At 34.5% G+C, this 17,097-nt stretch overlaps 1 protein-coding gene across 1 annotated transcript in view; it reads left to right on the top strand.

The window, feature by feature from the left end:
- The window catches only part of LOC117118989 (mitochondrial import receptor subunit TOM40 homolog), a 31,221-nt gene extending 16,760 nt beyond the window's left edge, over window positions 1-14,461 (top strand). Inside the window, exon 6 of the mRNA XM_033263757.1 lies at window positions 9,966-14,461. Coding sequence (XP_033119648.1) covers window positions 9,966-10,105 — 140 coding nt within the window. The 3' untranslated portion in view covers window positions 10,106-14,461. The remainder of the gene's footprint in view (window positions 1-9,965) is intronic.
- The last annotated feature ends 2,636 nt before the right edge of the window (window positions 14,462-17,097 follow it).

Raw genomic sequence — 17,097 nt, forward strand, 5'->3', positions numbered from 1 at the left:
ATATTTGTATACTATATAAATTTAATGCAGAACTGTTTTGATAGATGTGGCTTTGCATGAGATTTCACAACACACATGATGAGGTCTGTACTGGCTTGTTCGTCAAAATACTGCACTGCGACGACCATCAATTTTGCCAAATTGGGTGGAGCTACCAGCTTTCTTTGCTCCACCACAGTTGACCCTTCATGGGTTATAGAAAATCTATTTTCTTTTAAGCTGCCCCTAATGATTTTTTATTATGTGAATTGTGGTTGAATAAATAAATAAATGAAAAGAAATGAAATTTTATTCACTTAGTCCAAACTATCAAGTTTTATGCGACACGAATATGTGTCACATAAAACTTGAACTGTGAGTCTTGTTTGCAAAGTCTTTCTAGAGCCCTTGAACCCAGTTTTTTTGCAAAACTTTTTTTTCCCAGTTTCTAAATAAGTTAGGGGGTTTTAGCAATGTTTTTATACAAAAAATGACATTTTTACCCAAAAGGTAGGTTGTTACGAACGGAACATTATAATTTTTTTTTTACTCGGATACCAAGTGAGTCCTACAGTATACTACATGATTCAATCACTATCACAGGGTTTGGATGGGGTTTGCACAGTGCTTTGGGGGGTTTGCGGGGTTTAGCAATTTTTTTATACAAAAAATGGCCTTTTTACCCCAAAAATAGGTTGTGACGAACATAAAATTATGATTTTTTTTTATTGAAATACCACATTGAGTCCTATACTTATGTGATTCAATCATTATCATAGGGTTTGGACTGTGTTTTTGAAGGTTTGTGGGGTTTAGTAATGTTTTATACAAAAAATGGCATTTTTACCCAAAAAGTAGGTTGTTATGAATGGAACATTAAATCTTTTTTTTACTGATATACCAAGTGAGTCCTTAGTAAAATTAAGATTTTTTTTTTTTTTTGAGATACCAAATTGAGTCCTATACTATGTGATTTAATCATTATCACAGGGTTTGGATGGGGTTTACTGTGTTTTTTTGGAGGTTTGTGAGGTTTAGCAATACCTGAGGGGTCTCGAATTGGAGGGCAGACTACACTAAATATAGGCCTACTATATGATTCACATTCAGATAAAATCCTCTTTTTGTTGATTGGAAGTCAGTTTGTCATCGATTTGTCAGATGTAGAGAATGTAGATAATGTTTAATAATTATATTAACACATTTACGGTGAAAGCCTAATCGATATGTAAGAAATGATGTGAAATAAATGTATGATAATAATGAAAGTACAACCACCTCACTGAGTTCATTCCTCCTCATGTGCTTCAATTAAATGATTAATGGACAAACCAGATTTTATAACAGTGTTTGGACAGCTTGGCCTACTTAGCTCGGCTTAGCCCAATGGGCCTGATCTACCTTTATAATACTTATAAAGGCAGATAATAATATAAATACCACCACCCCCGCTTGGGGCCGAGCATTTTTTCTATATATTTTTGCTACATTTACATGTATGTACCAGGGCTTCCTTGGAAAGCAGTGTCAGTCACTAGCCTGGTTCATATCGAAAGTGCACAAATGCGTGCACTAGGCCTACGGTTTAAAATCCTTATCCGAGAAGACTTGTTCCACCACCGGAACCATTGGCGTGTGAGCTGTTCGAACCAGCGCCGGTATTATAGCTGAAGGTTACGGTGCCCTTGACTTAACCGCTCAGCCAATCAACTCGCACATTGTATTTATTTATTGACAGTTCATTCTTTTTTTCCATTTCCGCTATAATAATCACCATTAATTCAGTGCCAACGAAATCCCACCAATGCCAGTTGTCGAAATGAATGCACATGTTTACGGTGACGAAATAAATAAGTGTGTTGGGGTCAGCAACTTATTGACACCATGAAGCTAGATTTTTGCAAAGTGCATGTGGTTCCACTAGACATCAGAGGATGTCTAGTGGAACCTGACACCTGATTCTAGTTTATGAATTATTCAGTTTACGAACAACTTTATTTTATGGAAAATGAGTGATTTCTGTGTAATAAAATCCCTACAGATATTGTGATTTCATGAAGGAGTAAACTAGTTTTCAACATTATATTCTACTGCAGTTGTTGAACTGTAGTCTTCAATTTTTATTACATTTTTTTCTATGCATTAACACTGTGTAATATGTGATTTGGGACCCATTTTAAAAGTAACATTATCTGTTTGCTACTTTGCATGGGGAAATAGTAAAAAAAATGACAGTTGTATATAATAAAGTTTTCGTACTACTACATATTTTATTTGACATTTTAACTACAGAATTTTCCCACGCTTCGCTGCCCCTCCCCTTTTATAATATATACATATACAGTATTGTTTTCATTAAAAACTATGAAACATAGATAGTTTATTCATAAATATCACATTTGCTTTATGTGATTTCTAATGGAAGAGACCTTTTTTGTCCTCCTTAGGATTGTTTCACTTTTTTAATTCTCATATTTCACCATACATAAATTTACAATTTTAATCAATTTTATGCTGTATTCTAATACAATATCCATTGTATTTACTAAGATAAAAATCACATATTTATGTGCCGTTTTCTTTTTTTGAAGGGTCGCAACATCAAAGCAAATTATACTCATTTCATTATTGTGAATCGTAAAATGTTTTTATGTTTGATCATGCATTTTGATGTGTGTAATATCATGTGTTTATTACAATGTTTTTATGTATTTTATCTCGCCGTTTCGGAGGTTTTAAAATAAAATATGAATTTATTTATTATCCTAATAGTGGCAGCAGCACCAAATGTTATCTGGATGCTAAGCTACAATACTATATACTGTAGCCCCACTCTTAATTTCATTGCACACTATCTCCATCCTTAATGGGTCATTTTTCGCTGTTGATTGGTATGAATATATCATGCCTTCTGTAGGACAAGTAACAGGTATAGAGTACGACACACCACTGGGATTGGTTACAGTAATAGTGTGTTATTATTAGTAGTACTTTCAAACAATAAATTTACTTGAGTTCTACAGATACAGGTACCAGTATTTCTATTTACGAAGTTTAAATATGATGAAATACTTGCTACTGATATTTTGGATTGAATTAATGAGTGCATCTTACTTTGTAGAGTTCATAAAACTATGTGGATACACGTTATGTTTTCTCTCACCTTAAAGGTGTATTGAAAACCAATATGTTAATAATGTTTATATATTTATTGTTTACTTGCCACTTTGGCCGCCACCTTGTCTAGTCATACTTCACTCCTGAGAGTGGTATCTACAAGAGTGTATCTACAAAAAAGTGTTATGTTACAAAAACAGAGCCCTGCATTTAGGATGTACCTGTAATTAATTTTTTAATGAATGATTGAATGTGTGATTAGAGTGATGTACTGTAAGCCCTAAATTTCATATCTAAATAGTCACGGAGTATGTGTGTTCCAGAGGTTAGAGGTGAGATTTTGCAACCCCTGGTTCCACCTCTGACGTTGGTATACTAATGATGATGGTTATTGATGAGAAAGACAAAGAAGAGGATGAAGAGCTGCATCATAAGTTACGAGAATAACTAGTTAATGATAAATTGCTAATTAAAGTGCATCCAATTTATTTTATTACATCCGTGTACAATTCCTTTACATTGATACCTACAGTAGTCTAAAAAAATGCAAAATCCAGTTACAATTCCATATTACCATATGCTTCATGAATATTACGACCTTGTATTAAACTTTCTGTAGTAATCATTATTTTCTTACATAATCGGAAAGAATTTTACTGTACTCTACCGTGTTGAATCGTTTGTCGAGATTAAGTAGTAGGCTAGGTTATTAAGTTGCCGTAGTCGTCAACAAATAGAAACACTTTATTTTATGGATAGTATTTTGAGAACCATTAAGTTTGAAGATAATGGTAATGATCTATCTTAACATGACGTAAATGTTATTAATGTTATTAAAATAATAGAAAAACTATCTTAATGAATTATAACAATCATAGTACTACCAATCAAGGTGATTAGTATATCTATTCTTGTCATCAATCTTTCATCTATTTTGGTTCAACCTATTAACCTGATTGATGCTAAATGACATATCAATTCTATTCAATGTTTATTTTAAACACAGTAATAAAATACATGATTTAAAATTTTGTAGAGTAGTTCACTATTTAAAATATGAGCATGACAGTAACATTGATGGAATTAAAAAAAACAAAAAAACAAAAGTCTTACAAAGTAGCAATACATTTCACAAGATCCTATCAAAAAATTAGCATACATATGGATACATACGTCATATGAAAGTTATTAAGCTTTCATCAAACATAATGACTAGGAATAAAGCAGCATGAACTATTATAAACAAATGAATCAAGTTTCTCTGAGATCCCAAATAATCGCAATTTTACAAAAATAAAATTCATAAAAACTTCAAACTCAAAGCTTAGTTATTTTATTTCAGTCATTCCCAGTTGGAGGGGAGTGACTAGGGCGTAGTGTGTTTTTTGCGTGGCGGTCTTGCTCCCCACACACGAGCGATTTGAGCTGCGTTAACTATAACCTGGTATCAATAAATCAAACATTCTTTAATATATTATCCTCAAATATTAATTTACTGTAACTAGGCCAATATAGTGTGGTAGTTCTTAATTCAAGTTCACAGCAATTTGTCATTTTATTTATTAATTGGGTACAATACCTGAAAATTGTTTTCTCAGTAATTTATATCGTGTATGATAAAAGTTATTTTTATTCTTCTGATCAGTAATCTTGAAATCAACTGTTTACCAAGCTCCAGAGGGGAAAACATTATGGTGTGCTTATTTTAAAGCATTGAAGGGGAATATTTAGGAACAACTAATAACATACAGATATTGAATAATAAATAGAAGTGATGATGGCTTAAGTACTGTATACTATTTGTGATGAAATCCGGAAAAAAACCCATCAACGAATTAATTTTCAGTAAGAAAAAGTAAATCATTCTATCACCGTCCTAATTATTAATATAAAATATGTCACACATCGGCTCCAGTGAAGTTGGTCTTGGGCCGATATAACAAGTGTGATTGCATTCTATGATAGTGGCAACAAGAATAATAATACATAACAGTTGGATTTTTATAGCGCATAATGCAAAAAAGCCTCTATGCGCTTGGTGATTAAGTTCTTTGAATTTGATATTTTGATAGTGGGAATAAAAAATGATCAGACTGGCATGTTTGGCAGTTGGCTCCAAGGAGTTAGTCCGCCCTTAGTTCAACTATTTTTTTTTTTTACCCGCTGGTTGTCCATCCACCCTCCCACCGGTGCCTGCTAATACCACCAAATGAGGTTGTATCCAGGACAAAACATTTTTAGTTGGATGTTGCCATGTCGCGTCATATATGGCGGATACTGGCACTATATAAATGTTCTACTCTCTTCTATGTATTACCCCATTGTTTTGCCATCTCATTGGTTAACTTGGTTTTTGGCAATAATATAAGTAGCTCATACATAAGATGAAATTCTATGCCCCATTTTATGGAGTCTATTTTGAAACTGCGTCGCCAAATTCTTGTAACTTTTCACTGGGGGACTTCCAGCAGCCTAGCAAGGGCAGTTAGCTAGTTACAATGAATAAGCACCGTGCAGCAGATAGCACCGTGCAATGGATGGCGCCGCGAGGCCTACTGTAGACCTTAGATATAGTAGCAGATGAGATATTTTGCTGATTGCTGTAGGCCTATGTAAACATAAAAATAGCTTTTTAACAAGTTGACTGCAAGACCTTCTTTAAGGTTCCTTCCCATGTACTAAAACAAGTTTACATGTACAAACCCCAATTACCCCAAACAAACAAAAAATCTCATTGAATAATCAATCTTAATTGTATTTTTTAATCCATCTGGCAATGTTTTTCCAAAAGACAGGGTAATATTCCACATACAAAATAAATGATTAGTTACCTTTATCAACTTTACAAAAAGTACATAATCCAGACTTTTTATAATGTCATTCCCACTTATCTGGAACTACCAGTAACTAATACCCTATTCAGACTACACTCCGTTGTAATCGGTTGCGATGTAATTGGTGGTAATCCAAAACTATTGCAATTAACGAGTGCATTCAGACCAAATCAGACGTAAAAGAATGAAGGAATGGGAGGTCAAACGGTTCTAGACCTCTGGTGGCTAGGCTTGTTTAGACTGACCTCAGCCAATCAGTGCCTGCAGAATACATTGTGATTCAATCTAATTGGATTCTGTGGCAATCGGGAGTGATAAAGATTGTTACACCCAATCGCAACAGGTAATAATTGCCTTATCGATACTGTACTTATCCACTAATTTTGGTGAGCTTTCACAAATGGTTGTGAAATAACTCGCTGTTGGTCTGTTGAAATGAAATAAATAAATAAATAAATAAAATGCATTTAACCTTTTTACTAGGTAAGCAGTGTCACAAAACTCGGTCAAAAAAAAGTCAAACATTTTAACCCTTTTGCCATAAGCGTAGTAAGTTTGCTGTTTTTAGCGTGCAATAATCAGTTCATAAAGTAGAGTCAAGCGCTTTAATAGAAACCAATTCCTCGAAGCTAAATTAGCTTTTACTAAATTATTAGCTTATTAGCAAATGAAGAGCCTTAATTGTCATTATTCAGGATTTGAAAAAACTACTCAGCATACAATAGGAGTTCAAGATTGAAATTGACATTCTATATTTATTAAAGTAGATTTTGTATTCGGCCGTTTAAATGTTGTGTAAAAAAAAATTATTTTTGTACTTACTGTACAGAAAATTATGCCAGTGCCTACTGAATATATTGAGTGGGTGGAGAAAGAGCATCTTGTCCAAAGGCCATCCTGAACCAGGATTTTGTTTATCTGAAGGCTGGCACCTTCTGTCTGTGTCAGCAGTTTTCGTTTGCAAAATTTTAATTCATTGTTTATAGTGCAATTGATGAAAAGCTAGTGATTGGCATTTTGTGTGCGCTGAACCGTGGAGATCTTTGTTGCCACGTTCACAAATGTTTTTTAGACAAGTAGTCCCATTCCCTTCCCCTTCCCCTTCTCTTATCATCAACTGTCTGGTTTTCTTCATAGTTACCAACCTGAGAGATTTGAAATGCATGACTATACACCAGTTGGCTTGGGGGATGGGGGCCACCAGGGCTCCCGGGGCTCAGGGATTCAGTCAAATATTATCAACGGTTGGTTGTGACAATGAACACACCAAGTGCGTGGTTGGCTGGGTTGTTTTTGTCAAGAAAGAGAAATTTTCTCGGTGAATAGATTCTCAAATGAGATAACGAAAGCGTTCTAATGACTCAAGTTACTGCATGACTGCTTTTATATTTTTAATAAAACAATTTTCTTATAATTTTAAATACATTTTCCCCTGAATTTGTGATAATTCGTTATCATGCATAAATTTGTGCTAAATGCGTGATAAATTTTTTTCTGCAAAATGCATGTTTCATCCAAAATCACTTTAAAATGCGAGACCGTCCCACATGATGCGAGACAGTTGAATGATTTTGATTATTGATGTTTAATATTATTATTGTTAATTTTTAGTACCTATGCATGTAATGCAATAGGAACTATTGTAATCACTCTTCACATTTCCTTTGTTTTTTATTGTGTGTAGTATGTGTGTGCGTGTGTCTGTAGACATTTATGCAAATGCGTATGCGTCAAAGAAAAGTTTTCCGACATTTTGGTTTACCTCGTGATGCGAAGTTCGATGCAGAGTTCAGTCAGGGCTCACCCTAACCGATCGGCAAGTCGGCATGGATGAAACTATTTTGGTTTTACGGCAAAAAAAAATCAACTGCTGTGGCATAGGTATTTTGAAGAAGGCTTAAAATAAAACAAAAAGGTTTTAATACTTGCTGAAATACATCATTTTTTCATTTAGATCTCCATTTTTCACTAACTCCATGCAACATTTTATTCTGTTGTATGAGTAGTAATGAAGGTACTATATCCTCGACAGTTGGCTATGCAGCAGTGTACCCTTTGAATGCAAATTGAAGACAAGTGAAGATATAAAGGCAGCCGACTGTCGGGTACATAACGACTATCTAACTTTCCACCATAGAGATATAATAAGAATACTAGAGCACTAACTGCAATGTATTAAATGTTCAAAATACGCAGAGCTGTGTGTGTGTACCATCCAAGATGGCAGCCATAGATTCAGCCAATCAAATTTCGCCTAAGCACCGTCGTTTGCAATTGCGCCCTCACTTTAAACAGAAAGTTCAGTACATCTAGCTACCCGTATGTTTGAAACTCGAGCGTTGCGGTGTATGGGTGTAATCTACACGATTTTAATTTTCATCCCTTGGTACTTTATTTTTGAATAGGATGCTCCACTTGGCCTCGTTTTGGCTACGATAGTTTATTAATTTGTTATTATCGTTATCATTAATGAAATAATAGTCAGTAATAATATGTATACTAAGCCTGAAGGTGGCGCTTTACTACGACGGCCATCTTGGATGGTACACATACATAACTCTGCATTGCTCCCGCCATCTTGTCAGCACTCTAGTTCACAAAAACATTAGGCCTAGTTCAGTACAGTAGTTACTGCGATGCGAGGGTGGTAGATCGTTCAGTCAGTGATATCGTGTTATCGTCTAATACATTTTAATAATGTGTGTAAAATTTAAGAATGCACCGCGTGGGTCGCTTTCTTTGTTATGCGGTAGTAGTGTACGTAGCAGAGTGACAGCAGCAATCTAAGCCTAGCCTAGGGCCTAGATAGTATACGTTCTTGATCATCGTAATGAAAACTTCGGGTGGGGCCAACTGGTGTGGACGATTGGACCCAAGATAGCTTCAAATGAATTGTAGTCCTAGTAGGCCACTGCATATCATATAATTTACTTTAAAATGACAATTAAATGAACTCAGTCGGGTGTCTGGAAGCAAAGTTATGACCATGAATAATTGTCATCTTATCAACTTTCTTAAATCTTTCTTTCTTAAAAACTCAAACTTCAGGAATAATAAGATTAATAATTATACTTTATTTATTACACAAAAACCCAATTCACACAAAATTCACATTCTACGCACTATTCTGGGTATTGAGGCTTGTTTCTCAATACAGTGCAGTGCGAGTTTACAGCCCGTTTGTGAGCTTGGGTCACATATGGAAAAAATATTATTTTTAGCTTCCGTACGTGCTGCGCGCATAAGAATTGCGTGCACGTAGCGGAAAATGCCAAATTTTGAAATGCTCAAAATGGCCTGAAACGTGCTCTAATTTAGACAAAAAGTGATTTTGAGCATTTTAAAATTTTGGGGCACACACAAAATATTTCGGTATGTGACATTCAAAGTTTATTCCCACTGAATATGATTTAGAAATGACAATTGATTAGGAAGATAATGATTAATAATGTAAAAACGCAAAATTGTGTGTAGATGACATCACGCATGACTGACCACATTGAAAACCTTATTGTAACTATTCCAGGCCAAGCCAAAATGTAGCTCATGCCAATTTTGAGATCGTGCTAACAAGAAATTGAGAGAAAGCTGGAATTAAAAAAAAGTTGATGATGATCTATGATAATAACAAGAGGTGATCCGCTCTTGAAGCGGATCACCAATGATTGAATTGAATTCCCTTCTTCCTCAGAGAAGGTTGTTGTATTAAAATGTTATGTTCTTGTATGCATTAGGTTTTCATTTATATTATGACATTTAAATGCAATCAAATAACCTATATTGGCAATTTTATTAAGTATCAAATATATTAAAAACCATCTGCTACCATGGTAACCATGATAATTTTTAAAATAGCAGTGAGTTATTGGTATCTTCTTATAATTTAATTATTCTCTTTTGTGCTTTCAGTTTTATATTTTGACCTCTCAAAAGCTATAAGTAAAGTACTGTATATACTTAATCTATTAGTGTCCTTGCAAAGCAAATTAATTACTTTACATTTCATATTGGTTTAAATTGTATTATCTGTCTTAGGAATGGTTGATAGTAACTGGTCTGTATCTGGTGTCTTAGAGAAGAAGCTTCTACCGATGCCGTTCACTTTCGTTATTAGTGGGATGATGAATCACTGGAAGAACAAAAGTCGCTTTGGGTTTGGACTGATGATCGGTTAGCAGCTTGTGTTTATCCTTATGTACGATAGATTAATTTTAAACAAATCCACAAATGTTTTCTATTCAAGTAATCTGACCCCTCCTCTCTTAATGGTGTGTGTCGATATTGCAGGTATTACAAAATGATTAACCATATTATTTTACACATTGTCATCTTTATAATATAATCATATTGAAGTTGCCAGACTATGAAATTGAAAGATGACGAGGATAATGATTATGATTATAGTGATGTTGATCGTAATTGTGGCCGTGAACAATGTTGGTAGTTGTGGTGATGATGGTAGTATGATATTGGTACTGTATTAATGTTTGTGTTTATGGTTATGGTTGGGGTGATTGTAATGCTAATGGTTTTACTAGCGATGGTAGTGGTGTTGATGGTGGTCGTCATGTTGATGATAATGGTAGTGGGATAATAGTGCTAATTAGTGGTATGTTAGTGATGGTATGATGGTGGTGATGATGTTGACAATGGTAGTTGTATTGGTTTAGGCGATGACAACAACAGTGATGATAATGATGATGATAATGTGGAAAATTAAGTCTATTGATTTCAATTTTTTTATTGCCCAGTTTTTTCTGAAAGTTAAAACATTTCCATGAGTTCTGAAAAGCTTTCAGTTAAACTGCACATACAGATATGACATAAATGCTGGTAGACTTCTATGCAAGTTACTGTTAACAAAAGCCATTGATTTTCTTTATTGAAAGCACAGTAAATTAATCTATTTTGACCAGCATATTATTAATAATTGTACCAGTTTCTGTTCACCCAATGTAGCACTGTTGACTGATCATTGGACTGTTTTCTTTGGTTAAATACTACCGAACAATGGGGACATCTATTTAAAGGTACACTGTATGTGAAAGCTAATGTAATTAATAACATTCAGTGTTTTGATTGACAGTATTTTGTGCCAGGTTTTATCACATATTGTTATTCTTGAAACTTGCCCAAGTATTGGGGTCTATTTACACAGATTGAGTACTATTCAGTTTTTTCAGAAATGGATATTTACATTTGTATGCTGCGACACATGCCACTGTTTTATAATGAGGTGCCTTGCCATCACTCAACCTTCTTAAATCATCGCTACTAATGTGTGTATCAAACAATAACATGAATGTATTCATATAAATTATTTCCATGAAAGAATATTTGAATATGCAATAAAAATATATATGTGGAGAAGACGAGCCATACCAGGCAGTCCTGTGAATTGTGTTTCAGAGATAATGGCCAAAATATGTTGGAAGGTCAAAATTTTCAATATGTATTTTATTGCACTAAACTAAACTTTGTAAATTTAACATCATGCTATGTTGATATTTCCTAATTTTCAACGTTAAAACAATATTTTGTAATGATTTGGTGATGGTCTCTGCCTGAGAAAATGGCTGAAAATGTAAACTGTAAAGGCTGATTTCTTAAATACTGTTCTTTAACAGCTGTATTTTTAAACTCTTGTAACTTCATAATGAAATGACAGATTTAGATGATACTTTGACCTTTTTATAACTTTCATTTTACTGCTTAATGCTGTATTTGATTTTTTGTTTTTGTTTGTAAGGAGTGTCTTTGCCACATATGTTGTTTGTAGGCAGGTAATATATTATTATACACAAGTGTTAATATTACAAGACACATCTCAAAGGACTTCACTTAATTTCCTGGTCAATGGAATGTAGCAATCATACACAATAAATAGGCAACCTTTTTCCGCTTCCCTATGGATTGCCCTTCCATGAATAATCATTATCATTCCATTTTTCCCTTGAGCATTTGAGTCTCTTTCCTCTGTCACTAACTCTGCTCAGATTAACTGTCATCTTTGAACACAATCCATCTATTGCTTTCTAGGTCTTCCTCCCTTCCATTTGCCCATCTCTGCATGCTCTGCTGCCCATTTGAATGAATTGTCCTCTACAGCTTTTCTTGTTCCTTTCATGAATATTAAGCAGTGGCGGATCCAGAAATTCAAAATAAATGAAGTTGGGGGGAGGGGGGAGATTTTCTGAGATGGAGTATCTACACCACCTCAGCTTTATCATGGTTGGGGCTGAGGTAAAAAAAGTTATGATTAGGTGATGATGGTGGTATGATATTGGTACTGAACTAATGTTTGTGTTTATGGTTATAGTGGGGTGAATGTAATGCTAATGGTCTTACTAGCGATGGTAGTGGTGTTGATGATGGTCGTCATGTTGATGATAATGGTAGTGAGATAATAGTGGTAATTAGTGGTATGTTAGTGCTGATGATGTTGAAAATGGTAGTTGTATTTGTTTTGCGATGACAACAAGTGATGATCATCGAAGAATTTCATCTGGTTCTGTAAAATTATAGCTGGATTATTTTTTCATTTTGTTTTATCACATATAGTTATCCTTTAAATTTGCCCAAGTATTGGGGTCTATTTATCCAGATTGAGTACTGTTCAGTTTTTTTCAGAAATGGATATTTACATTTGTATGCTATGACACATGCCAATGTTTTATAATGTGATGCCTTTTGCTTCATTAATCATTTCTCAATCCATCACTCAACCTTCTTAAATCATCGCTACTAATGTGTGTATCAAACAATAACATGAATATATTCATTTAACTTATTTCCATGAAAGAATATTTGAATATGCAATAAAAATATGTATGTGGAGAAGACAAGCCATACCAGGCAGTCATCCGAATTGTGTTTCAGAGATAATGGCCAAAATATGTTGGAAGGTCAAAATTTTCAAAATATATTTTACTGCACTAAACTAAACTTTGTAAATTTAACATCATGTTATGTTGATATTTCCCAATTTTTCGAAGTTAATACAATATTTTGTAATGATTTGGTGATGGTCTCTGTCTGAGAAATGGCTGAAAACATACTGTAAACTGTTAAGGCTCAAATACTGTTCTTTAACAGCTGTATTTTTAAACTCTTGTAACTTCATAATGAAATGACAGATTTAGATGATTCTTTTACCATGTTTTAACTTTCATTTTACTGCTTTATGCTGTATTAGATTTTTTGTTTTTGTTTGTGAGGAGTGTCTGCCACATGTTGTTTGTATGCAGGTTACCTTTTACACACAAGTGTTAATTAAGACACATAACATCTCAAAGGGCTTCAACTTAATTTCCTGGTCAATGGAATGTAGCAATCATACACAATAAATAGGCAACCTTTTACCGCTTCCCTGTGGATTGCCCTTCGATGTGGATTGCCCTTCCATGAATAATCATCATCATTCCATTTTTCCCTCGAGCATTCGGGTCTCTTTCCTCTGTCACCAACTCTGCTCAGATTAACTGTCATCTTTGGACACAATCCATGTATTGCTTTCTAGGTCTTCCTCCCTTTCATTTGCCCTTCTCTGCATGCTCTGCTGCCCATCTGAACGATTTTGTCCTCTTTTCTTGTTCCTTTCATGAATATTAAGCAGTGGCAGATCCAGGAATTCAAAATAAAAGAGGTCAAGGGGGGGGGGAGGGGAAATTTTCTGAGATGGATTGTCTACACCACCTCAGCTTTATCCTGGTTGGGGCTGAGGTAAAAAAAGTTATGATTAGGGTACCTCTAGATGGCTGGAAATTGCTCACTCAGACTTAAATTTGAAGTACAGTATGATTTTATTTAAGATGGGGAAGCCCCTCACTCCCAGAATCGGCCACTGTTCAGTATTATTCAAGTAAATTCAACTATACATCCTGTATGTTTGCATTCCAGAACACAATTAATATCATGCATAAATAATTTGAGATTTGGACCCAAACCATATGGTTAAACGCCTGTAGTGCAACCACAGCTGCATCCATTCCCACATGCCTGCTTTTTGTAATACTTATATTCTGATTAATAATACTGAACCATGCTAATATTAAAGGTCTCCATAGCAACATTTGTTGTTGAGATCAAAAGAATACTCTAGGGTACTTTTATACACTTGATATTTTTTATTGCTGTTTAATAATGCAATAATTTATATCTAATTAGGACTTCCATGCTGTATGTGTAATTGCAGTAACTTCATAGCAGCAGCAGAAATGTATAAGTAAGGTTCTGGTTGTGGTGGCTAAGGCTGGCCTCCAAAATTGTAGGGTCATAACAGAGAGGTAGAAATAGGGTTGAATGATAGGACGGTCCACCGCTGCAGTTTAAGGTGCGCAGCGCGAGTTACGAGCAGGCTAACTGTACCTCCTCAGACCCCATTACATGGACCTGATAGGTTGGAAACCTAAACCACATTTGGTAGTAAAATTTCGGAGTGTTTAGAGTAAGCAAAAATTACAATTCCAAGGAAAGAAGCGAGAAAATTAGGATGTTAAATTAGTACAGTAAAGTTAACATGTTTGATCATATTTTGTTGTGTTGTGTTTTTTTTTTAATACTATATTCTATCGTTTTGTTTTACTGGTCATGTTTTATAACAATATTTAATTTCAATCTGTTAAAAGCAGGGGTGAATCCAGTTAGGGGTGGGGGGAGGAGGACATGGACACGTTTCCTCTACTCAATTATCTTCACGTATCTATTCTGAAACTGTTGTGTCCTCCCTGTTCAAAAAATTCTGGATTTACCCCGTAAAAGAGCATGTAAATTCACAACAGATGCATAAGGAGTGTATTCTCATGCCTACCGCAACACATTATTGAAAATGATGAAGTCTTGCATGATGCACTTAAATTATGGAAACGTATTTCATGTGTCTCATGTATTTGTATTTCTTTGTTTGCTCGCATTAAAACAATTTTATCTGCTGTGCATTTTAGGCTGGGCACTCACTCAGCCATACAACGGTCTTACAATGAATCGAACTCCGCACCCTGTGAGCACTAGATGACGTGACACACTCTGCTGATTGTTGGTGGTAGAGCGTGTGTCGTTGTGTTGCATTTGCCAAAGAATCTTGGCAGCTAACAACCGTTGGGCTTAGCGAGTGCTCAGCTTTAACAGTGATTTGTTGTCATTTTGTGTATCACCACTTATTCAAGTAGTGCGGCTTTATCGGATTAAAAGGTATTTAAAATCCTTGCAGAATTAAAACAGATTCTGATTTCAAAGTACCTGCTTATTATTGCATTTAAATTTTATCACTATCACAGGCTTGTAACTATTCTGAGAGTGACCCTCTAGTAAGCTACCACTCTCTCGTCTTGCATCAAAATGATGATGAAATTCACCAGGGGGCTAACAAGGGCTCTTCCTCTTCTTCCTCCAACCAGGTTACAAACTTGCATGATGCCTTGGTGTGGAGAAAGTTCTTTGTGTTTTTTATTCTGATGCACATAAAATGTATTTGTTTGGTATATACTGTACAAAGCAGTGGCGGATTCGGGGGATGGGGAGGGTGGGCTAGTGCCTTCCACCTGAATTTTTCAAAATTACCAAAATAAATAGAAAACAAATATAAAATCAAGTATATCCATCTAGTGGTGCTATAATTTAAATTTTTCTTACCTGGGGCTGAGGTGGCCTCCCTAGCCCCCCCCCCCCAAAAGCCTCCCTCTACCTGTATCCGCCACTGATAAGAAACCTGTATAAGATGACAAGCACAAACAAATTATAAGTAGTATCAACCAAGTAATCAAGTTTCCGGTCAAAAATTGTACACTGGGTCAATTTTAAAAACCAAAAGGAAGTATCAATCCATTGTAGTCCATTTCGAGGAAATGCTATCGAATAATATAGATTAGATTTATATGAACCAATGTACCACTGCAACCTTGAACAGAATTGATCCCACGGATCACAATTAGCACAACAATTCTCAGTGCTACTGTACAATACTGTAGCCGTGTCTTGTTATCAATATCCATTTTACATTGGTTGAAATATATTGGTTTATAAGTTTTGTTTTTGAAAACATAAAACATTGAGAAATACGAAAATATATAAACTACAGATATCTGGAATAAAAAATTCACTCTTCGGTTTAAAGATGTATTTTCTGATCTACAAAATTGAAAATTTTGATCCCGTATTTGAATTGCCTAATTTGAGGCATGTTTGTGGCAAAATGGTTAAGTTGTCGCACAGTCCAGTATTGAGTAAATGAGCTATAAAATATGGGAGCTAAAAAAATTGCTAAAAAATCCAAATTTGTTTTTCACAATAGATTAACAGTTTAATGTCTTATTAATCATGTCCCAAAGTATTAGTTCTAGAAGTGGTTAACAAATTGTTTATTTAATGTTATTTTTCATAGTTCATTCTATTAAACAATGTATGCACAAATAACTTTGAAAGGCAATTACTCAAAATCATGTTTATCTTGACTCTAAGAGTACCGTACTGTACATTCACTTTCCAATAACTTAGGCTTGAAATGTCCAATTTCAATGAGTGACCCCTTATTTTAAAGATCACATACTCAGGTATTTGAAAATACCAATAACTTGAATTTCAATTTTTGCTACAACTTATCCATTTTGCCACAATATGCCTCATTCGTTAAGTAGAAATATTTCTTCAATAATATACATTTCCTGTGTAAATTGGCTGTTAACTACATCTTTAAATGTAACCATTTAATTTTTAATTGCATGTTAGCATCTGTTTTTATCTTAGGATGTTTTAATACTCAGCATTAATATGTGTCTTTAAGACAAGTTTATTTTTTTAAATGTTATCAGTAAATTCCTTGTGGCCATTGACGTCATCGTCGTTACTTTCTTTAATGCTGTAGTATTGAATTCTTAGAGCATCCTTTCCCTGGCTAATAACTTGACTTGTATATATTGTCATATTGTTGAGAATTGAAATCTTTTAGAGTGATGTTAAACAATGTTTGTAAACCTAGATATGGTTGATTAAAAACAATGTGAAAATTATTTAGATTACTGTAATTTATTTTTGTGTTTGGACCAAATTAATAGGTAATTTTAAATACAGATGACCACTCACATTTCATACGTCATCACACAAGGTCCCAGCGTTACACCATGGTTCAGTGGCAGACAGGAACATCTATGATGTGATAGAATGATGGTGATGA

This window comes from Anneissia japonica, unplaced genomic scaffold (genome assembly GCF_011630105.1).
Source record: "Anneissia japonica isolate Jap-2015-1 unplaced genomic scaffold, ASM1163010v1 scaffold7370_len818893_cov191, whole genome shotgun sequence".
Classification (NCBI taxonomy): domain Eukaryota; kingdom Metazoa; phylum Echinodermata; class Crinoidea; order Comatulida; family Comatulidae; genus Anneissia; species Anneissia japonica.